Source organism: Salmo trutta, chromosome 14 (assembly GCF_901001165.1).
Source record: "Salmo trutta chromosome 14, fSalTru1.1, whole genome shotgun sequence".
Taxonomy (NCBI): Eukaryota; Metazoa; Chordata; class Actinopteri; order Salmoniformes; family Salmonidae; genus Salmo; species Salmo trutta.
In genome coordinates this window covers 43,470,869-43,494,210 of record NC_042970.1, presented here as the reverse complement: position 1 = coordinate 43,494,210, position 23,342 = coordinate 43,470,869, and the positions used below count along the sequence as shown (strand labels likewise).

General features: G+C 41.8%; 1 protein-coding gene across 6 annotated transcripts in view; it reads right to left on the bottom strand.

Moving 5' to 3' along the window:
- The window catches only part of LOC115208132 (plasma membrane calcium-transporting ATPase 1), a 165,452-nt gene that overhangs the window by 43,816 nt on the left and 98,294 nt on the right, over nt 1–23,342 (bottom strand). For 4 of the 6 annotated variants that reach the window (XM_029775963.1, XM_029775967.1, XM_029775962.1 and 1 more), the window contains exons 7-13: nt 23,322–23,342; nt 20,235–20,417; nt 18,703–18,917; nt 18,295–18,537; nt 17,635–17,769; nt 17,304–17,413; nt 16,941–17,178 (exon numbers count right to left, since the gene is read on the bottom strand). The exon at nt 23,322–23,342 is cut by the window's right edge and continues 15 nt beyond it. In XM_029775963.1, coding sequence (XP_029631823.1) covers nt 16,941–17,178; nt 17,304–17,413; nt 17,635–17,769; nt 18,295–18,537; nt 18,703–18,917; nt 20,235–20,417; nt 23,322–23,342 — 1,145 coding nt within the window. The remainder of the gene's footprint in view (nt 1–16,940; nt 17,179–17,303; nt 17,414–17,634; nt 17,770–18,294; nt 18,538–18,702; nt 18,918–20,234; nt 20,418–23,321) is intronic. The other 2 variants (XM_029775965.1, XM_029775966.1) reach the window with 1 other exon arrangement.

Sequence of the window (23,342 nt, the reverse complement as noted above, 5' to 3'; positions counted from 1 at the left end):
GTTCCCAAGAACACAGCGGCCTCCATCATTTATCAATGGAAAAAGTTTGGAAATCTTCTTAGAGAAGGGCCTTGTTCAGGGAGGTGACCAAGAACCCAATGTTCACTCTGACAGAGCTCCAAAGTTCTTCTGTGGAGATGGTTGTCCTTCTGGAAGGTTCTCCCATCTCTGCAACACTCCACTAAATTAGTTCTTTATGGTAGAGTGGCCAGACGGAAGCCACTCCTCAGTGAAAGTCACATGACAGCCCGCTTGGAGTTTGCCAAAAGGCGCCTAAAGCACTGACCATGAGAAACAAGATACTCTGGTCTGATGAAACCAAGATTGAACTCTTTGGCCTGAATGCCAAATGTCACGTCTGGAGGATACCTGGCACCATCCCTATGGTGAAGCATGGTGGTGGCAGCATCATGCTGTGGGGATGTTTTTCAGCAGCAGGGACTAGTGAATCTAGGCAGGATTGAGGGAAAAGTGAAAAGTACAGTGAGATGATGAAAACCTGCTCCAGAGTGCTCAGGACCTCAGGCTAGAGCGAAGGTTCACCTTCCAACAGGACAACAACCCTATGCACACAGCCAAGACAACGCAGGAGTGGCTTCGGGACAAGTCTCTGAATGTTCGAGTGGCCTAGCCAGTCTGGACTCGAACAACTCTAGAGAGACCTGAAAATAGCTGTGCAGTGATGTTCCCCATCCAACCTGACAGAGCTTGAGAGGATCTGCAGAGAAGAATGGGAGAAACTCCCCAAATACAGGTGTGCAAAGCTTGTAGTGTCATATCCAAGAAGACTCGAGGCTGTAATCACTGCCAATGGTGCTTTCAACAAAGTACTGAGTAAAGGGTCTGAATATTTAACTAAATGTTATTTCAGTTTATTTTTAATACATTTGCAAGAAAATCTAAAAACCTTTTTTGCTTTTTCATTATGGGGTAGTGTGTGTAGATTGAGGGGAAAAAACTATTTAATCTATTTTTAGAATAAGGCTGTAATGTAACAAAATGTGGAAAAAGTCAAGGGGTCAGAATCCTTTCGAATGCATTGTATATGGAAGCTTAAAAATATGAACCTTGTAAGATATACTTGGAAGAGGCTAAATCAAGCTAGTCAGATTGAAAACTTTCTTGAGTCCTTTAATATGGTACCAAAAGTTTAAAAAAAGTACAGATTGAGGAACGAATGCGATCAGACCATCAGCTTATAGACCTCCATATAGCTATGACAGACCTTCCACGAGGGCAGGGATATTGGAAATTTAACCTTTTCACATATATCTCTAACGGTTGCCCCATAGTGAGTTGTTTTATGCAAATGTGACTGTTGTGCAACAGGACAGTTAACAAGCACTGCCTGCTAATTATCTATAGGCTGTGTTTCAACTTGTCAATTTCAAAATATTTTCTAACAAGTTGTATTTTCTGACAACAGTTTGAAATGATGTGTGTTCCGCCTCCTCATTAATTCACATAGAAGTAGCCCATTTCAGTGTTGCGGACACTTTATGTTTGAGGCTTCCTGGACAAATTCCCCTCTTTGAGGAGAGCCCTTCCCCATTTTTCTGCACATCAAGTATGCAGACATTTGCACAGTCTTGCACATTTTCTGGCTGGCACTCACATTGTTGTTTTCCTTACAAATAATAACTTTAGAAAAGTGTGCATTCCTATCAAAGTAAGTGCCGCATTTTCTGTATATTGTGTTGTCGTTTCTACTGTAGCATACACTATGCATGTATGTATGTATGTATGTATGTATGTATGTATGTATGTATGTATGTATGTATGTATGTATGTATGTATGTATGTATGTATGTATGTTTTATTCACGTTTTCAAGAACTGGTGACAAATAATGCAGTCCAATTATTGCATACATTGTAGTATACTATACAATAGACACCTATGATGTGTGTAAAATACTTTTTGGGTATTTTGTTGTATTGAGTATAATGAGCTAATGCTAAGCTATTGTCCAGCTATGTGTGGCGCCACGTTTGTTGACATTACACAATACATTCTGGGTGTCAAGTAAGCGTCTGTCAGACCAAACAAGTTATAAATGAGGTGAAGAAATGGTTCACTTATCTTTTGAGTAAACTTCTGGAAGTGAATGATCGTAGACTACACAACCCCTTTAACAAGCATACTATAAACAGACCAAACTCAGCTTGTCTCCTCTTATTACCTTTGGTTGACGATGGGTAGTTTGCAGCGCGCACAAACTACCCATCGCCGGATTACTTTTGATTTCTAGAAAGTGTTTGACTCAATTATTTTTGATCAATGTTGAGCTCACACGTGATGTGATGAATTATAAATAGTAATTGCTATTAGCTCATTTATATTGTGTTTTCTGTCAGCCGAGAGTTCTCTAAACATGACCGCTAGTGCTACGTCAATATTTCCTCAGTTAGTGCTAGGAATAATGTAGCCTCCATTTTCCGGTTTGAATGATTGTGTATGCTGTCACCACTTCTGTGAATGTCTGAACATTGCATCCAAAAATAAACAGGTCATATTCAAGACAACTTAGTAAGGACTGCGTTGGTGCAACAAAAAAAATTTGGTGAAAAAAAAACAGTGTGGCTAGCTCAAATGCTGACTGTTGCGTCAATCGAAACTGGACATTCTAAATAAACGTTCCAATCACACTGGTTTGAGCGTATGCTGCAGGGACCACTGTAGAATGATCACACCCGTGTGTTGGTACATGTGAACAGTTAATCAGAGTTAATTGACGGGCAGTACATGTATAATGAATACTAAGGAGTTGATAACAGATTTTGTCTTGCATAATACAGGTTCAGCGGATCCACTGATAGTATAGGATCCCTTTAAGCGTGTCTTTAGAGGCCATTCAATTCCATTTTCATCACAAAAACAAGAAAGGATTCGGTAAAGAGAGAAAATACACAGCAGAAATAGAAAAACTTGCATTGCACATCAATGGTGTTGATAAATGTTCTACAGAAGTACCGAATAGTTTCGACACAAAGCAAAAGGAGTTTGAGGAACGTATTCAGGAAAGATCTGGTTTCGTTTATATAAAGAAACGAGCAAATTGGATGGAGAAAAACTTTTAAAAAATGCACCAAGTTTTTCTATTACCTTCAACATACAAATGCGATCAAGAAGAACCTACAGAAAATAGTTAAAAAAATGATGAAAACATTGTCTCACCAAAGGACATTTTGAAGGAAGAAAATATTTTTTACTTGTTTCCCTTTCAAGTTCTTCTAATCTCTAAGTGTTGTGATATTAATCTGCAACACACCCAAAAAAATATTGCAAAGGACAAATTACAAAGGACGAACTACGGTTGGCAATTGGCTCCATTCAGACTTGGAAAACCGCTGGCCTTGATGGCATTCCAATAGAAATATATATCAAACATTTTATGAATTATTCAAAGATCCAGTAACAGCATGTTTTAATTATTCATACATAAATGGTCAAATGCCTGACACACAAAAATAGGGGTTGATTACTCTCTTACTGAAGCAGGAGCCGGGGGGACAGTATAAAGACCCAATCTCACAAAAAAGTGAAGCCCCTCCCCCATCAATGTTATGATGCAAAAATATTGGCAAAATGTATTGCTCATAGAATTAAAAAAGTCTTACTGGATATTATTCATCATGATCAGACAGGATTCTTAAAAGGAAGACATACTGTATTGGATATATTTTTCAATTATTTCTAATAATTGCCTAATGCTATGAGAATGCAGGGAAACCAGGCATAATCTTTATAACAGATTTTTGAGAAAGCCTTTGATAAAGTATGGCTAAAATGTATTTATAAGTGCATGAATTATTTCATTTTTTGTAGAGTCTCTTGTAAAATGGATAAAAGTCATGTATAACACTCCTTTATGTAAAATTAGAAATAATGGTTATTTCTCTGCAAATTAGGAATTGTTAAGAGGTGTAAAACAGGGTTGCCCTCTTTCCCCATACTTGATTGTTATGGTCATTGAGCTGTTACCTATAAAAATCAGATCCAATTATAAAATGAAAGAGTTTAGATATGAATGTATGCTGAGGATTCAAGAGTCCACAATCTTCAACCCTGAGCAGTCTTATTGAGGACCTGGATAATTTCTGCAGTTTATCTGGATTAAAATCCAAATATGTAGGATAACTGTACTATATTATGGATTGGGTCTCTAAAAGACTAACTTTAAATTGCAATGTGGTCTCCAGATTAAATGGGCGGATGGTGCAGTTGATGCGCTTGGTGTACATGTTCCTGAAAAGTTGAATGATTTTTCAACTATCAATTTTGACAGAAAACTCAGCAAAATAGATAGGATCTTTAAACCATGGAAAGGGAAAGATCTGTCCATCTATGGGAAATTTACACTGATTCATTCTCTAGTGATATCACAGTTTACATCTCTATTCATGGCTCTACCAACTCCAGGAGAATATTTTTTCAAGAATATTGCATTTTATTTGGAATGGAAATCCAGATAAAGTAAAATGGGTATTTTTATGAGTTTGGAGGGCTAGAACGAATAAATATCAAGACATTCAACCTCTCTCTTAAAGCTTATATTATACTGAAACTATATCTAAATCCAAACTGGTTTTCGAGCAGACGACTAAGTGGCACATCCGATGTTTAAAAGGGGGCTCTTTGCTGTTATATAGATTAAAACGATCAATTTCCAGTGGATTGGAACCCTGTTTAAAGTATTCTTATTTTTAAATGAAGCTATACAGAGTTTTCTAAAATTACAATTTATCCTCCAGAAGAGGCAGAAATGTCCTTGTTTTTGAAAGAAAATCAATTAACATAACATCAAATTGATCAGAAATACAGTGTAGAAATTGTTAATGTTGTAAATGACTATTCTAGCTGGAAACGGCAGATTTTTTAAATGGAATATCTACATAGGCATACAGAGGCCCATTATAAGCAACCATCACTCCTGTGTTCCAATGGCAGGTTGTGTTAGCTAATTCAAGTTTAGCATTTTAAAAGGCTAATTGATCATTAGAAAACCCTTTTGCAATTATGTTAGCACAGCTGAAAACTGTTGTTTTGATTAAAGACGCAATAAAATAGGCCTTCTTTAGACTAGTTGAGTATCTGAAGCATTGTGGGTTCGATTACAGGCTCAAAATGGCTAGAAACAAAGAACTTTCTGAAACTCGTCAGTCTATTCTTGTACTGAGAAACGAAGGATATTCCATGCAAGAAAATGCCAAGAAACTGAAGATCTCATACAATGCTGTGTACTACAGAACAGAGCAAACTGGCTCTAACCAGAATAGAAAGGAGTGTGAGGCCCCGGTTCACAACTGAGCAAGAGGACAAGAACATTAGAGTGCCTAGTTTGAGAAACAGATGCCTCACAAGTCCTCAATTGTCAGCTTCCTTAAATAGTACCCACAAAACACCAGTCTCAACGTCAACCGTGAAGAGGCAACTCCGGGATGCTGGCCTTCTATGCAGAGTTCCTCTGTTCAGTGTTTGTTCTTTTGCCCATCTTAATCTTTTATTTTTATTGGCGAGTCTGAGATATGGCTTTTTCTTTGCAACTCTGCCTAGAAGGCCAGCATCCCGGAGTCGCCTCTTCACTGTTGACGTTGAGACTGGTGTTTTGTGGGTACTATTTAATGAAGCTGACAGTTGAGGACTTGTGAGGCGTCTGTTTCTATTTCTAAGTGACCACAAACCTTTGAACGGTAGTGTATATTAGAGCAAACAATATGGCTAAATGCCAATGTACTGAGAGAGATGTATAAGAAAGGTATGCTTATGAATGACATTGTAAACAATGACGGTATACAACCAATTCATCCAGGTGTATGGAAAATATAACCAACTCATCGCAGCTCTGACACAAAAATGGAAAATGCAATGAATTAGTTTGTCTGCCACCAATTAAAAATCCTAAATCCTTAAAATCACTCATGTAAATTGTCAAATGTATCAGTTTCACTTACGGTCAAGAGTGTTGACAACTACGCCGCATAAAATTCAAGATAGTTGTATCAATACCACGGCATTGGGTTTATGAACTGATATACTAAACAATTGATGCATCAATTCGTTCTTTTCAATTTAAGCTATTATATTAAATTCTCGCCCCACAGAATCAATAGAGAATCAATAGAGCATCTCTTTTGGTACTGTCCATCAGGAGCTTGCTTTTGGAGTCAGGTCCGGGAATGGTTGTTATGCCATAATATCAGGGCAAGGTTGACCTGCAAACTGTATTGCTGAGGGATTTGAAGGACCACACAGTCAATAGGAAATATAATTGTGTTCTTGGCTAAATTGTTTATTTTTGGGGCAATTTCGTCAGAAATGCTGCAGACTGGGAGGTTCAAGTCCCCAGTGAGACACCATGGGAGAATGGCGGGATGAATTGCGATAAGAAATGGTAGAATGACTTATTGGAAAAGATGGGTTGATCTGTGGCTGTCTGAAGGGTGGAATTGATGAGTGTTGGAATAATTATATACACAAATGTACAGTGTAAATGTTTGAGGTCCTCCAATCAGGGGAAAGGGTGGGAATGGGATTATTGTACACTTTGCGTTTCGCTATTTATGTTTTGTGGTTTGGTTTCATGCTGTGAGCAGTGTGTGTGCTGGTCCTGGTAGTTATGGGTGCACTCCACCCGGGCGGTGCTTGGTTTTTCCTGCCTTTGGAAAATCCCTTTGGGCCAGGGCCTTGCAGGTGTCTCGGGGCGGGTGGGGGCGAGCGCACCATCTGACCAGAGCACCCACTGATGGGCGCAGCCATTTTTATTGTCTGTATTGTATTATTGCTTGAAAAAAGAAATACATATATATAAAATTCAAAACAACTCACGGACCTATGATCACTAACTCTCCAATGTTCCACATATCTGGCCTTTAGTCGAAACCATGATAACATCTCTGATACTTTGCATTTTCCCTCAGTAATGCATTTGAATAATAAAACGACACAGGTGTCCTTTCCTCATTTATCATGGAAATTAAGTGTTCCTCATCTCCATAATTAATGGATGGTATTAGTAAATCTTCTACATACCAGCAGCTCATTTCAGAGACGCTGCTGTCATGAAAGATCAGCACTAAAGTGCACAGCCATTATACTGGCTGCTACAGAACAGTATCTTTCATCTAGCAGCTAGTCGCCCTTTCCTTCCAACTCTATTGGGAAATGGTAGAGTCAGTCACCCACTGGCTACGAAGCTATTTCCATCCACTCTTATCTGCTGCTGCTTGACATTCAAAACTCTAATGACTATCAGTCAGTCACGTGAAGAACACAGCAAGTGGCGGTTGGGCGGAGCAAGCAACTAATATGGCACAGTTACACTCTCAAAAATGGCTATATTTGATTTACATAATGCTGTTTTCACCAAAGTTCAGTGGGTTCGGCACACTGTCTGCCATATTGGCACCAAATGCTCTGTGATATTACATTTGAATTCTAATTATCAGGCTTACGGGCAATATGGCTCTGGCTGGAGTTATAGAGAAGACTTTTTCGGAGACAACAGGGACATTTCAGTCCTCTAGGGCCGCAGTAGAGTGAGGTGGTGTGTTCAGCTGGGGGGCATCCTAATAAAATACTAGGGCTTCACTGAATGGGCTTCACTGAATGGGCTTCACTTACATGTGATGTGTGTGTAATTGTGTGTATGTCTGTGTGTGAGACTGTACGCATGTGTCTGTGTGTGCAGATGAGCTTTTCCATCATACTGGCTGCTTGCAGTTATCGTAGCATAGCAGAACTTGGATCACTGCATCACTGGCTTTATAACATTGATTTGAACATTTTGATTTGAAACATTGTTAATATCAGTGTCATATGCCCTAGTAAGCAATTATAGTGCCTGTATTTAGACATAGCCTATTTAAAAAAGTTGTGGTTTTGTTTTGATTATAATTTTAGGCCTTATCAATAGTGCATTTAATCGTGCTTGTTGACAACGTTTGTCATGTCCATGGCATGTCCACGGAACCTGGAACAAAATTGATCCATACTGTTCCGGAACAGAACCGTTCTTTTAAAAGCATGGCAACCGGTTAATAATGTTATTTTACGTTCCAGGTATTTTTTTTCTAGTCCCACAACAAAATGCAACAAAGAGCCTATGCAAAGCGTATTTAGGCTACCTGCACCTCCCCCCTCCGAATCATAGGCTACTTTACTGACATTACAAGCTTGATTCAGAAGATGGGGAGAGAGATTTTCTATTAGCTAGAGAAGAATGGATAAACGCTTGTTAATGATACTATAGGGCTAGTTATCACGTTTCATTTCGTTGGATTTATTAACTACAAAAAAATAAGACGTGTGTTTAATTCTGGTGCCGCTCTGCACACACAAGCGTGTTAGCTAGCTAGTTCAAAGGACATTCTGATATTAAGGCAACAGACTATGGAGGCTTTTACGCATATTCAAACTTTTCACAGAAGCTGGACAAAGATCTAACATAACGAGAAAAGGAGAATGTCCACTCACTGCTCCCAAATGTAATGTTTTATAAACATTATGGAACCATCTTACAGAATGCATTAACACATTCTCATCATAAAGCTAGGACTGTGAATTATTTTAAGAAATGTGCAACACATGTTGAATTAAACTGTCTCCCTCTCACTCTAATATTGAATATCTTACTTCTTCTACAGCCAAGAGACTCAAACTAATCTTTGGGCTTCTTAAAATCTTCTTTCCTCTCCTCTCCCCTCTTTCACAGTCTTATCCATTCCCCTTCTCTCCTTTATTCCCTCTCCTCTCTCCTCCCCTTTCCCTCTCCTTTCCCTCTCCTTTCCCTCTCCTCTCTCTCCTTTCCCTCTCCTCTCTCTCCTCTCTCTCCTCTCTCTCCTCTCTCTCCTCTCTCTCCTCAAATTAAACGAGAAACAACCAATAAGTATATATATTTTTTTAAATATTGTTTTTTAAAACAAAACAATATTTCTTAGTAGGTTGGGGTCAGAAGCATGATATTATAAAATCTGCAGGATAAAAAAAAAAGACTTGACGCATTGCAGTTGAACCAGCTTTCGTTATTGTAGCCTAGGCCCAGAGTAAAGGAGGGAGGGCTTGGTTTTTAGTCATGTGAAATGGAAAACGAGCAATTGTTTCAAGAAAATTACTTCTAAATACAAGGGTCACCATCATCATCTCATCTCTTGTTCCATGATGGGCATATGGACACATGTAGCCTACATGGACTTTTTATTTTTACGCACGTCGAAAACGGGAGCTTGCAAAAATAATGTAGGCCTACAATACAGCGATAAAAATGGGATGTCCGCTCACTGTTTTGCTGCTCCCAAACTTGATCTTTTAATAAAGCATTGGTGATTAAAGGGATAATCCACCCCAAAACACTAATTCCTATGATTACCAATGTTAAAAAGGTGCTCTTTGCAGGTATCGCTCCGCCATTTCCTGGTTGCTAAAATTCTAATAGTTCGCCAAATTTCAGTTTAAGTAAGTATAGTATAGAGAATCATTGTACCATCTAAACCGCTGTGAAATATATTTTCCATAACCAAAACTATTGCATTTTCAGCTGTTTGACGCTGGTGTCCAAAACCAAAAGTAAAAGACACAAAAATGAAATGTAAGAACTGGAAGCATAGAAACAGTGCACATAGAACATATCTACCAGTTCTTAGACTTGCTTTCAATGCGAATGACATCTATAATTCACATTTCTATGTGAATTTGGTCAGGTCAGCCAAAAAGTTACATATTGAAGCTTTAATTAAATAAGCTTTTTTGTGAACACATGTTTTGTTTATGTCGTTACAACAAGGATGGTAGCAACATGTGGAAATCTGTTGCAGCTCAATTTGATTACAAAACCCACAATGCAATGCTCTCTCTCTGGGCTGGCTGGCTAACTAGCTAGCAAACGTAGCTACACTAGGGTGACCAAACGGGGACAGTCCCCGTTTTTGGTGGCCTGTCCCTGACTGGAGATGTCCCCGGAAATGTCCCCGTTTTTAACTGTGTGTTCAAAACGGACCGCAAAGTGAAATAATATTTTACGTGGCAAGAAAGACCGGGCAACAGAGCCTACCGGTTGACGTCTCAATCGCGTTGTGCTTGTTTTAGCCAACAGAGGGGGTTGCTCGCTATTGCAGATTCATTCACTCTTCTTCTTCTACTACTAACTACTTATTCACACTAGTTTTAGAGAAAACTGCTGTGGAAAACTCGGCCAGAAGCTATTAAGTGTCAAGTGAATCCACAAAATCACCACAAACGTCTTTTCAAGCCAGGTAAGTTAGAATCATTTGAGATACTAGCTAGTGATGTTATGTCACAATTTATTATATAGATAGATGATTTGCTCTATAAGGTTTTAAATAAATTATGCTAGCTAACGTTAGCTATGTAGACTAAGTTAGCTAGCTACTGTCATGGTAGCTACGTTATGATTATATTAAATGAATGGATAACATTAGCATAATGTTTTCTGTTAGAGAGGGGAAAGACTGGATAGGAAGAAGAGTGAAGGAGATAGAGGAGACAAGGTAAAAATATTATTACAGAGCCTGACAATTTACTATTCCAAACAATGGAGTCAAGCAATGGGAATCTGTTAACCAAAGAATTTGATCTAATAGTGCACTATTTATTATTAAAGATTGGAGCGGAAGGAGAAGAGAGTGAGAAGGAACAATTCAGGGAGTAAAAAGAGTGAAACAAGGAGTGTAGAAGAGTGAGGTGGAAAGGAAGAAAGAGAAGGAAGATGAGTGAATCAATTGTAAATTTCGGTGTTCCTCAAGGTTCCGTTTTAGGACCACTATTGTTTTCACTATATATTTTTCCTCTTGGGGATGTCATTCGAAAACATAATGTTAAATTTCACTGCTATGCGGACGACACACAGCTGTACATTTCAATGAAACATGGTGAAGCCCCAAAATTGCCCTCGCTAGAAGCCTGTGTTTCAGACATAAATAAGTGGATGGCTGCAAACTTTCTACTTCTAAACTCAGACAAAACAGAGATGCTTGTTCTAGGTCCCAAGAAACAAAAAGATCTTCTGTTGAATCTGACAATAAATCTGCATGGTTGTACAGTCGTCTCAAAAAAAAAACTGAAGGACCTCGGCGTTACTCTGGACCCTGATCTCTCTTTTGAAGAACATATCAAGACTGTTTCAAGGACAGCTTTTTTCCATCTACGTAACATTGCAAAAATCTGAAACTTTCTGTCCAAAAATGATGCAGAAAAATTTATCCATGCTTTTGTTACTTCTAGGCTGGACTACTGCAATGCTCTAATTTCCGGCTACCCGGATAAAGCACTAAACAAACTTCAGTTAGTGCTAAACACGGCTGCTAGAATCCTGACTAGAACCAGAAAATGTTATCATATCACTCCAGTGCTAGCCTCCCTACACTGGCTTCCTGTTAAGGCAAGGGCTGATTTCAAGGTTTTACTGCTAACCTACAAAGCATTACATGGGCTTGCTCCTACCTATCTTTCCGATTTGGTCCTGCCGTACATACCTACACGTACGCTACGGTCACAAGACGCAGGCCTCCTAATTGTCCCTAGAATTTCTAAGCAAACGGCTGGAGGTAGGGCTTTCTCCTATAGAGCTCCATTTTTATGGAATGGTCTGCCTACCCATGTGAGAGACGCAGACTCAGTCTCAACCTTTAAGTCTTTACTGAAGACTCATCTCTTCAGTAGGTCCTATGATTAAGTATAGTCTGGCCCAGGAGTGTGAAGGTGAACGGAAAGGCTGGAGCAACGAACCGCCGTTGCTGTCTCTGCCTTGCCGGTTCCCCTCTCTCCACTGGGATTCTCTGCCTCTAACCCTATTACAGGGGCTGAGTCACTGGCTTACTGGTGTTCTTCCATGCCGTCCATGGGAGGGGTGCGTCACTGACGTGGTCTTCCTGTCTGGGTTGGCGACCCCCCCCCCCCCTTGGGTTGTGCCGTGGCGGAGATCTTTGTGGGCTATACTCGGCCTTGTCTTAGGACAGTAAGTTGGTGGTTGGAGACATCCCTCTAGTGGTGTGGGGGCTGTGCTTTGGCAAAGTGGGTGGGGTTATATCCTGCCTGTTTGGCCCTGTCCAGGGGTATCATCGGATGGGGCCACAGTGTCTTCTGATCCCTCCTGTCTCAGCCTCCAGTATTTATGCTGCAGTAGTTTATGTGTCGGGGGGCTAGGGTCAGTCTGTTACATCTGGAGAATTTCTCGTCTTATCCGGTGTCCTGTGTGAATTTAAATATGCTCTCTCTAATTCTCTCTTTCTCTCGGAGGACCTGAGCCCTAGGACCATGCCTCAGGACTACCTGGCATGATGACTCCTTGCTGTCCCCAGTCCACCTGGCCGTGCTGCTGCTCCAGTTTCAACTGTTATGGAACCCTGACCTGTTCACCGGACGTGCTTGTTGCACCCTCGACAACTACTATGATTATTATTATTTGACCATGCTGGTCATTTATGAACATTTTAACATCTTGACCATGTTCTGTTATAATATCCACCCGGCACAGCCAGAAGAGGACTGGCCACCCCTCATAGCCTGGTTCCTCTCTAGGTTTCTTCCTAGGTTTTTGGCCTTTCTAGGGAGTTTTTCCTAGGGAGTTTTTCCTAGCCACCGTGCTTCTTTCACATGCATTGCTTGCTGTTTGGGGTTTTAGGCTGGGTTTCTGTACAGCACTTTGAGATATCAGCTGATGTACGAAGGGCTATATAAATAAATTTGATTTGAAGACAAGAGGAGGAGAAAGATTGGAGGAGAAGAAAAAGTTGAGAGTAAGAAAAGTGACAAGTAGAGTGAAGAAGAGCAGACCGAGGAGGTACAATAGCTCTTTCCAAGAAACAGAAATGCCATTTTAATGACAACATGATGAAAGAATTTCCATTTATACGCTCAGGTCAAGAATGGTTCACTGCACGCTTTGTAATTCCTCTTTTTCAATTGGCAGCGGGGAAAGAACGGCAGTGGTAGAACATTAACAGATGAAAAAGCATAAATCCTCTCCGATTGTCCGTGTTGGTATGCCCTCTGTCACCACATTGTTCAAGAAGGTAGAGCCTTCCCAAGAAGAATATTATGCTTTAGACGCGACACAATCATAGTTACACATCTATGGACTGCCTAGCACAACTGACACGGAAGCTTTAGACCAGGTTGAATTTGTGTACCTGTCCATTGACGCATCCAATCATAGACATGTAAAGCTGCTGACAATAGTAGTCAGATATTGTAAGATACATGATGGCAGCACATCTGTGGAAACAAAACTGCTTGATTTTGTTGAATTGAAAGGAGAAACAGCAGAGGAAATTGCAGCTGAGGTCCTGGTGGTCATCCAAAAATGTAACCTGCAAAACAAAGTCGTGGCATTCTCTGCCGACAACACAAATACCAACTTTGGAGGACTGAAGAGACTGGGGAGGGTCAATGTCTATACCAAAGTTAAAAATGCTCTGCAGCGGGAGGTGATTGGCTTAGGTTGTCCTGCCCACATCATTCATTGCACGGCCAGAACATATTTGTATACGATTCCCCTTGATGTTGAGTACCTGCTCAAAGATATTTTCATATTTTTATATTTTCACCATCAGAGTAGAAAAACTGAAGAGCTTTTGTGAGTTTGTTGGCCAGGAGTACCATAACATTTTATTACACAATGTTCGCTGGCTGTCCATGCTCCCTGCTCTAGAAAGAGTGCTGAAAATGTATGTGCCATTGAAATCCTTTTTTCTTTCTGAAGACAAATGCCCTGTTGTCCTGCGAACAATGTTTGAAGATCCACTGACTGAACTTTGCCTGGCCTTTGTCCATGGAAACTTGACCGTATTCAGTGACACGATCAAGATGCTTGGAGGCCAGGACCGCTGTGCTGTGGAGTCAGCTGCAATTCTGAGAAACGTTGAGGCAAAATTGACTGCAAGACGTGATGACAACTTCATTCCAGTTTTGGTCAGAGGACTTCTGAGAGAGCTAGAGGAAAACAGAGCAATGTCTAAAGAGATCTTTCTCAAAACATCCCACTCATTCTTCACTACGGCTGTGAACTACTTGCAAGCAAAGATTTGCATTGTCTCCGCTTAAAAAAGCAAACTTAGCATGAAGAGATCCAGAAGGCAGCAGCCACACTGCAGGAAAAATGCCCCAATGTGACCATCAATGAGGATGCATTGTTTGACGAGGTTACTGGCCTGCAAGAGTTCCTAAAGAGGGGATCGCTTGAAGAATGGAGAACATCTGAGAAACCGCTTAGTCAGAGATAGAGCACGGTGTTTACCCACTTCAAAGAGAATGACATCCCACACACTAACCTGGCTAGATTAGCGTCTGTTGTCATGTGCTTACCTGGAAGTAATGCATCAGTCGAGAGAGTGTTCTCCCAAATGAATGATATGGACAGCAGCAAGAAATAGGGTCACTGTTCCTACCATCAAGGACATGCTTATTGTGAAGACTAAATTAATCCTCCCCTGCCAGGAGTTCATGGAGAAGCTGGCCAAAGACAGTAATCCTGAAGAAAATATATATTCTTCTGAGAAATATGCAGATTAGGTTGGTATAAGTATATTATGTAGTTACCAATCTCCTCATCATCTTATTTCTTTATTATGTTGTTAAGTATTATTATTTTTTTTTTTAAAGTATTTCACATATACTATTGTCTCTGTTTTTTCAATTTTGCTCATGTTCTCTTCTGCTCTTATTCAACCCAGACTACCAGGAGCACTGAATGGCTGTTCAGATCGGACAGTTCTGTCTTGTCTGTAGTGTTTCTGTAATATAGTTGTTTTCTCTGTCTATCAGTGTGCCTGTTAGACTAAATACATGAAACCCGGACTTGTCCACATTTTTTATTTCATAGATAATAACATTGGATATTTTAATGACATATTGACCGCCGAACTGGAAATGTCCCCGGTTTTCATTTCAGAAATTTGGTCATCTTAAGCTATACACACAATAATACCAAAGTCAATATCAGCATGTGAAGTAGCTAGCTAGCTGTAAAATCGCCTAAAGAAACTGCGCTATAAATGTAGGAGTCTATCTCACAGAGTTCAACTCACAGTTGCTATGGCAACACCAGCCCTTTCCCACGTTTCTCACAGACACACTGGCAGCGTCATTAAATAGTACCCGCAAAACACCAGTCTCAACGTCAACAGTGAAGAGGCGACTCCGGGATGCTGGCCTTCTAGGCTGAGTTGCAAAGAAAAAGCCATATCTCAGACTGGCCAGAAAAAAATGAAAGATTAAGATGGGCAAAAGAACACAGACACTGGACAGAGGAACTCTGCCTAGAAGGCCAGCATCTCGGAATCGTCTCTTCACTTTTGACGTTGAGACTGGTGTTTTGCGGGTACTATTTAATGAAGCTGCCAGTTGAGGACCTGGGAGGCGTCTGTTTCTCAAACTAGACAGTAATGTACTTGTCCTCTTGCTCAGTTGTGCACCGGGGCCTCCCACTCTTTCTATTCTGGTTAGAGCCATTTTGCGCTGTTCTGTGAAGGGCGTAGTACACAGCATTGTACGAGATCTTCAGTTTCTTGGCAATTTCTCGCATAGAATAGCCTTCATTTCTCAGAACAAGAATAGACTGATGAGTTTCAGACAAAAGTCTTTGTTTCTAGCCATTTTGATCCTGTAATCAAACCCACAACTGCTGATGCTCCAGATACTCAACTAGTCTAAAGGCCAGTTTTATTGCTTCTTTAATCAGAACAACAGTTTTCAGCTGTGCTAACATAATTGGAAAAGGGTTTCCTAATGATCAATTAGCCTTTTAAAATGTTAAATTTGGATTAGCTAACACAACGTGCCATTGAAACACAGGAGATATGGTTGCTGATAATGGGCCTCTGTACACCTATGTAGATATTCCATTTAAAGAATCTGCCGTTTCCAGCTACAATAGTCATTTACAACATTAACAATGTCTACACTGTATTTCTGATCAATTTGATGTTATTTTAAATGGACGAAAAAAATAGCTTTTCTTTCAAAAACAAGGACATTTCTAAGTGACTACAAACTTTTGAACGGTAGTGTGTGTATGTATATATATATATATATGGACAACCCTTCAAGTTAGGGGATTCGGCGCTACCTGCCCCAATGCATAGTGCCAACTGTCAAGTTTGGTAGAGGAGGAATAATGGTCTGGGGCTGTTTTTCCATTGTTCGGGCTAGGCCCCTTAGCTACAGTATACAATTAATCTAGACGATTCTGTGCCTCCAACTTTGGCAACGGCCCTTTCCTGTTTCAGCATGACAATGCCCCTATGCACAAAGCGAGGTACATACAGAAATGGTTTGTCGACATTGGTGTGGAAGAACTTGACTGGCCTTCGCAGAGCCCTGACCTCAACCACATCGAACCCCTTTGGATTGATTGGAACGCCAACTGCGAGCCAGGCCTAACATCAGTGCTCGACATCAATGCCCGACCTCACTAATGCTCTTGTGGCTGAATGGAAGCAAATCCCAGCAACAATGTTCCAACATCTAGTGGAAGCCTGCCCAGAAAAATGGAGGCTGTTATAGCAGCAAAGGAGGGACCAACTCCATATTAATGCCCATGATTTTGCAATGAGACAAGACGAGCAGCAGATACGTTTTTTTTAAGCTACAAATCCAAATAATTCTGATTAAATGAATCAATAAGGTAGTACATAACAATTCATTACAAGACTTGCACCGCCTTAGCGACAGCTGAAAATATAGCCCCCGTACATTGGGTTTCATATCTAAACCTCTGATACTGTGGACAACCTCCACACAACCTCCAGTCAACCTCCAGACAACACCCTACACAGCTAATCTAAGCAGTGTCCAGCCATATCCAACCTCAGCTCTGAAGGGATCAACTACAAAAATCCCACAATTATTTATGCGCTTTCTGATCAAGCTGAGGGTGTCCACCAGTGTGTGTTTTGTTTATACAGAATACGTCTTTCTGTGTCCCACCTCATGTCTGACGGGATCCTCGATGCCGACCACACAGATGCAGGTGAGCTCATCGAGGATGTCGGCCTCGTTGTCCCAGTCTGGTTCTCCTGCCTCGGCAGGGAAGTCCCTGTAGGCCACACAGATTGTCCTCAGACCGTCACAGGCCATGGGCTCAATCACGTTCTTCACCATCTCATCACGGTCCTTAGGCTTGAAGATACGTGGCTCCCCGTTCGTGTTCAGGATATGAGAACATCTAGGAGAGGGAAGGGGGAGAGATGTTTAACTCATCACAGATGATCAACTCCATCTTTCTGTTTATCCATCTCTGTGTATCCGTTCATCAGTGAAAGACAAGACCAATCTCCCTCCCTTCCGTACTTGCGTAGGACGATCTCGGAAGCTCCCTTGCTGTACATGCGGAAGCCACTACCGTCTGTGTTCTTCAGCACCGTGCTCATGCTCTTACGGGACGAGTTGAAGGTGTACACCTTGAAACACACCACATCAGTTATAACTATCATGTTACACTATATTATTATAGTACAGTAGTGTGTGTATAAGTTAGCTCTCTGTAAGAATAATGGGTAGTAGGTTATTTGAACATTTTGTCTTGGGGCCACAGGGAACAAAACACACATATACATATATTAGATAGCCAAGTTACAGATTGCACTATTAACGTTACGGATACATTTAAGCAGCTACACACCTTGTACAGATTCTCTTCAGGAATCTCGTCCCTGATTGGCTGGTAGTCTCTCTTCAGCTCCAGCACGAAGCCCAATAGGGAGCACTCTGTCTTGTTGCCGACGTGGCGGGGCAGACCTCCCTCCTTCTCTGGGGACTGGAGCAGCAAAAACGTTACACATACCCTGCATACTGTATCCTACCGACATGTATATTTCATGAAGACATACAGTAAAAGGGACATGGAGACATGCATCGTATAGAGTGTAAAAGCAACCATGTAGATATGCACTAGAGAAGACACTATGCTGTCGTTTGGATGTGCACACACTGTATAGAGATAGGGTGGTGATCCATATGTCGGGGCGCTACGCTCCAAGGAACGAGCGAAGATGAGTGAGGGCTACTCCTAAGGGCTATTTAAAGCCTGGGTCTTCCATCTTGTGTGATTATCTGAAATGGTGTTTATGGGCTGATGAATGAATGGATGGAAGGCAGCATACATTTTTCTGAAATGCCATTATGGACCATTACTGAAGACTGGGACGATATTAGCGTGTGCTTCATGTCTGCGTGTGTGTGTATATGCGTGCGTGATAGTGAGATGTGAAGGTTTATCGTGAGTGCTTGTTCAATTTGAGGTTGTGCGTGTAAGTGTACAGTGTGTGTGTCTCTCTCTTACCAGAATCTTAGTAGTATAGGCTGAGTTGATGGCGATGCTGTTGACCATGACTTCCAGAGTGAATGGTTTGATGACGTCAGGTTCCGGTACTTTCTTGTAGTGTGTGTCTCCCACATAGGCCTGCACCACGGTCATACGGTTCATGGTGAGGGTGCCTGTCTTGTCAGAGCAGATGGTGGTAGCGTTCCCCATGGTCTCGCACGCATCCAGGTGACGCACCAGGTTATTGTCCTTCATCATTTTCTACACAGGGGACAAGACAGACAGTAGAGGTTAGAGCTGTGTGTGTGTGTGTGTGTGTGTGTGTGTGTGTGTGTGTGTGTACCTGACAGAGTAAGTCTGGGAGATGGTGACAGCTAGCGGCAGCCCCTCTGGCACTGCCACTACCAGCATCGTGTGTGTGTGTACCTTGACAGAGTAGGCCAAAGAGATGGTGACAGCTAGGGGCAGTCCCTCAGGTACAGCAACCACCAGAACAGTGACTCCGATGATGAAGAACTTGACAAAGTACTGGATATAGATGGGGGTACACTCCTTCAGCCATGGGCGACCCTGCACCCCGAACGTGTCAATCACGAAGTACAGGATGAGAATGATCACCGTTACAGCTGACATGATCAGACCTGGGCATAGGAAACAAAGTAGACAGTTGCAATCTGGCTGTCAAATCCAGGAGAAGGCATATATGAACGATGATGTGTATGTGTGCCCTAATGTTTTTAAGACCTTCTCCGCCTTCCCAATCTGCATGGTCTGTCTCTGTGTTTTTCTGTCTGTGTGTCCTCGATAGTGTTGTCACGACACCAGATTTTTCTATTTTGAGTTTAATATCAGGATACTCGACACCGTCACAATATCAGATACCAAAACGATATCACGGCCAAAAAAAGTCAGAATGAGTTCAATATCATTACATTTTACATTTTTGAATGTATACATTAATGAATCCATTATACAATCAATCTAACTACATAACAATATAATGGTAATCATTTATTTCAATGGTAAATCTCTATTGATAAACTGGGTAAATCAAGATGTAGCAATACAGGTGAATGCATATTCAATAGGAGTGTGCACATGCATTGAGTTATTGAGCTTGTTGTGTGTGATGGTCACTCTGACAGAGCTCCAGAGTTCCTCTGGGGAGATGGGAGAACCTTCCAGAAGGACAACCATCTCTGCAAGCCTTGATGGTAGAGTGGCCAGATGGAAGCCACTCTTCAGTTAAAAGCATATGATAGCCCGCTTGGAGTTTGCCAAAAGGCACCTAAAGGACTCTCAGACCATGAGAAACAAGATTCTCTGCTCTGATGAAACCAAGATTGAACTCTTTTACCTGAATGCCAAGCGTCACCTGGCACCATCCCTACGGTGAAGCATGGTGGTGGCAGCATCATGCTGTGGGGATGTTTTTCAGCGGCAGGGACTAGGAGACTAGTCAGGATCGAGGGAAAGATGAACGGCGCAAAGTACAGAGAGATCCTTGATGAAAGCCACCTGCTCCAGAGTGCTCAGGAACTCAGACTGGGGCGAACGCTAAGCATACAGGCAAGACAATGCAGGAGTGGCATCAGGACAAGTCTCTGAATGATCATGAGTGACCCAGCCAGAGCCCGGACTTGAACCCGATTGAACATCTCTGGAGAGACCTGAAAATAGCTGTGCAGCGACGCTCCCCATCCAACCTGACAGATCTTGAGAGGATCTGCAGAGAAGAATAGGAGAAACTCCCCAAATACAGGTGTGCCAAGCTTGCTGCGTCATACCCAAGAAGCCACAAGGCTCTCTAAAAACAGTTTTTGCTTTGTCATTATGGGGTATTGTGTGTAGATTGAGAGAGAGAAAAAAAAAAAGTAGAATACGGCTGTAACGTATATCGGTTTATGTCCATCTGAGTGTGTGTCCGTGTAAGTGTGTATCTCCGCCTCGGTCCTCACCTGCCTTCCCGATCTGCACGGCCAGTTTGGTGAGTTTGCCCTGCAGCACAGACTTCTCCTTCTTGTTGACCTGAACCTTCTTCACCCGTTTCACCTCCACCTCAGGCTCCTTCTCCTCAGACTCAACCGCCTCGTCACTCTTCAGGGGCTGGATCTCCAGGGCAATGCCGTCCTGGGTCTTAGCTATTGGATAGGGTAAAGGGATGGGGAAGATGGATGGGTGGGATAGAGGGAGGGGGAAAAGGGAAGTGGGATAGAGGGAGGTGGAGTGGGAGGTTGAGCGGAGGGAAGCATTTAGTAGTGGTGTGAGGAAGGTTTGGGGGGGTTAAGATAGATAGTGATATGAGGTTGAAGATGATTGGTGGTGAGGTTTTGTTGGGTCGGGGAGAGGAGCAGCAACAGTAAGGGGATCAAGGAGGGGTTGGGGTGAAGGGCAGAGAGACACAGAGAGGTTGTGGTTCAGTTACGGTTGGAAGAGAGACAGAGACACAGTCAGTCACCAAACCACCAGACTCAGGTCCTGAACAGTGATCCACTGAAACAACTCCGCAGTGGATCACTTAGATCTCTTTAACCAGAACAAACCCCTTAAGGTGATCAACACTGATGTTATTGTGTTGTTACATGTCAGTTTGATGGAGAGTTCAGCAATGTGATGTATTCTTCATTAAAGGAAAATTGGTATTAAAAAAATTTATCGACTGAATGTTTAAGTACTCTTATGTATAAATGAAACTTGAAAGAAGGAAGGTATTGGAAAGAGTAAACACATAGCACAGAATTCAGCAGGAAATGCTTGAGATAAAAGGATTTAATGATACAAAACTGATTTAAAGCAGCAATTTAACGATTATACAACTTGTCCCAGAGTCTATGGAGACATTTTTACAGCATTCATATAAAACAGAGAATAGATTCAGAACAAGAGATACAGGTTGTACATTTTACAAATGGTTCCTTGTCGGGGGATTGTCAACTGAACATTTTCACCTCTGCTACAGAGCTCAGTCATGTTTTACATACGCAAATATGACATTTGCATTTCACCACTTCATCAGCTTAGATTTGCACTGTTTGTTCTCTGGGAGCATTGTGATCTCTGTGTTTCATCTTCATTCTGCCAACAACCTGGCACTGCGACAAGTCACTATATCTATTTTACAGTATAAATAATCCACAATATCTAAGGGTGAGTATAATAAAGGTGATAAAGTAAAGGATGAATAAAGATATCAGTATTCTATGGTAATCAGTGCCTTATGCATTCTTTTGGATTCCATTTGTGGCACATGCAACACTCAACACGAGTCAGTTCACACAAAAGCAGTACATTCACAATCTAGCAGGATCATTTTGTACCGTCTACTAATGCTGTTTTTGCCTTGATAATATGACTTTACATGAGTCCCCCTGTACTGAGCAGAACAGGCCACCAGTCTCAACACAAAACCCATTAGAACAGACCAGAATAAACACAGCCACACACTGACTGGACTGGCAGACGGACGGACTGACTCACGCACAGCACTTACAAACGCAGCACGGACCACGCACCACGACGAAGAAGGGGGGCGAGTGTGTGTCACGAAAAATAAACATGTCAACAAACAAAGAAACCGACAAACTGCAAAAAGATACCCAAAAAACCAAGCAGAGCGATACAACCACCACAAAAAGAGAAGGAGGATCAGAAGAGGTAGAAGAGGAGGCTGCAAATCTCCAGAGGTAGTTTTTTTTTTGTTGCGAAAGAGAGAGACAGAAAGAGAGGTAAACAGTGATAAGAGAGTACGAGACAGCATGAGGTCCTGAGCAACATCCTGGAAAGAGGCAACAGTGAGAGAAATTAAAGAAAAAAGAAACAATAGAGAAACAGAACAGACAACAATCCACAGCCAATTGATACTGTCAGGGTGCAATTCCCACACTGAGCCACTTCCCAGAGCTAATGCAGTCTCCTTAACCCCTCGAGACTCTAGTTCTAGTGTTAGATATTCTAGTATTCTATTATAATTCTGTTAAGATCCCTTCTCTTTTACACTAAGCCCAATCGCTATTACCAAATTCCCAGATCCCTCAAACGTATTTGGAGCATGGCATCATGGGTCCTACAACTCCCATTCCATTACTGCTCAAGAGCCAGAGATGACTTCGCGTCCATAAAGCTACACTGGGTTCACTACAATTAAAATATGTAGACATTTTCAGAATATGAATGTTGTGAAGTGAATGCAGGTCAGGTCGACATGTCCCAATTAATTGAATCTTCTCCTGCTCTAGCAATATTTCTCCACGCTAGAAAAGAGAGAAGCTGTTCACTAGTGATAAAGTCCAAGGGTGAGGGGAAAGAGAGGGCAGGAGGGCTGGGGAGGTGTAAGTAGCAGATGCTCAGGCCCTAGGAGGCTGGGGGATGGTAGGGTGTGTGAGGGGGGAGGTGGGGGGGGGGAGGGGGAGACAAAGCTTGGATGAGTTCTGAATGACACGCCACATGGAGGGTGGGAGGGTGGACCCGTCCAGGCCAGGAAAGCTGAAAGAGCTACATTTTTTTTTATGTATCTGGCCTCTCCACATCTGACGCACGCACACATTTAAAAAAAAATGGTATTTTAATTAAACCTTTATTTAACCAGGTCAGTCTTGTTGAGATGAAAATATATGTGGAATGTATCTTTTCAATCTCAACATAGCATGTGAGGATGGTGAAACTTCTAGAACTAACCCTTTTGCAGCTCTGTGAGCGAGATAAAGCTAACCCCATTTAGCTCTATAAGGGATAAGAATCTACTGGAGTTAAATAGCTCTGAATGATATAACTGTAGTCAATAACAGTAATGCTGAACGCTAACCCTAGCTAGCTTAGCGATTGGTTGGGTCCTGCTACGGTGGCATTGACGGCCTATCCCCACTTTTCTCTGTGTGCCAGTGGCAGGTGAGAGTTGCATCCTTTCACAGGTAAAGCGAGACGAGAAGAACCTCCCCTTTTCAGCAGGTGGAGGGAAGCGAGAGTGAGAGAGACAGAGTGAGACGGACACGAGACTCCCAGACTGCTGCTGAATGGAGGGGGGAGGGAGGGAGGGATGGAGGGGTTACCTTTGTTGCGATTTTCGGGGG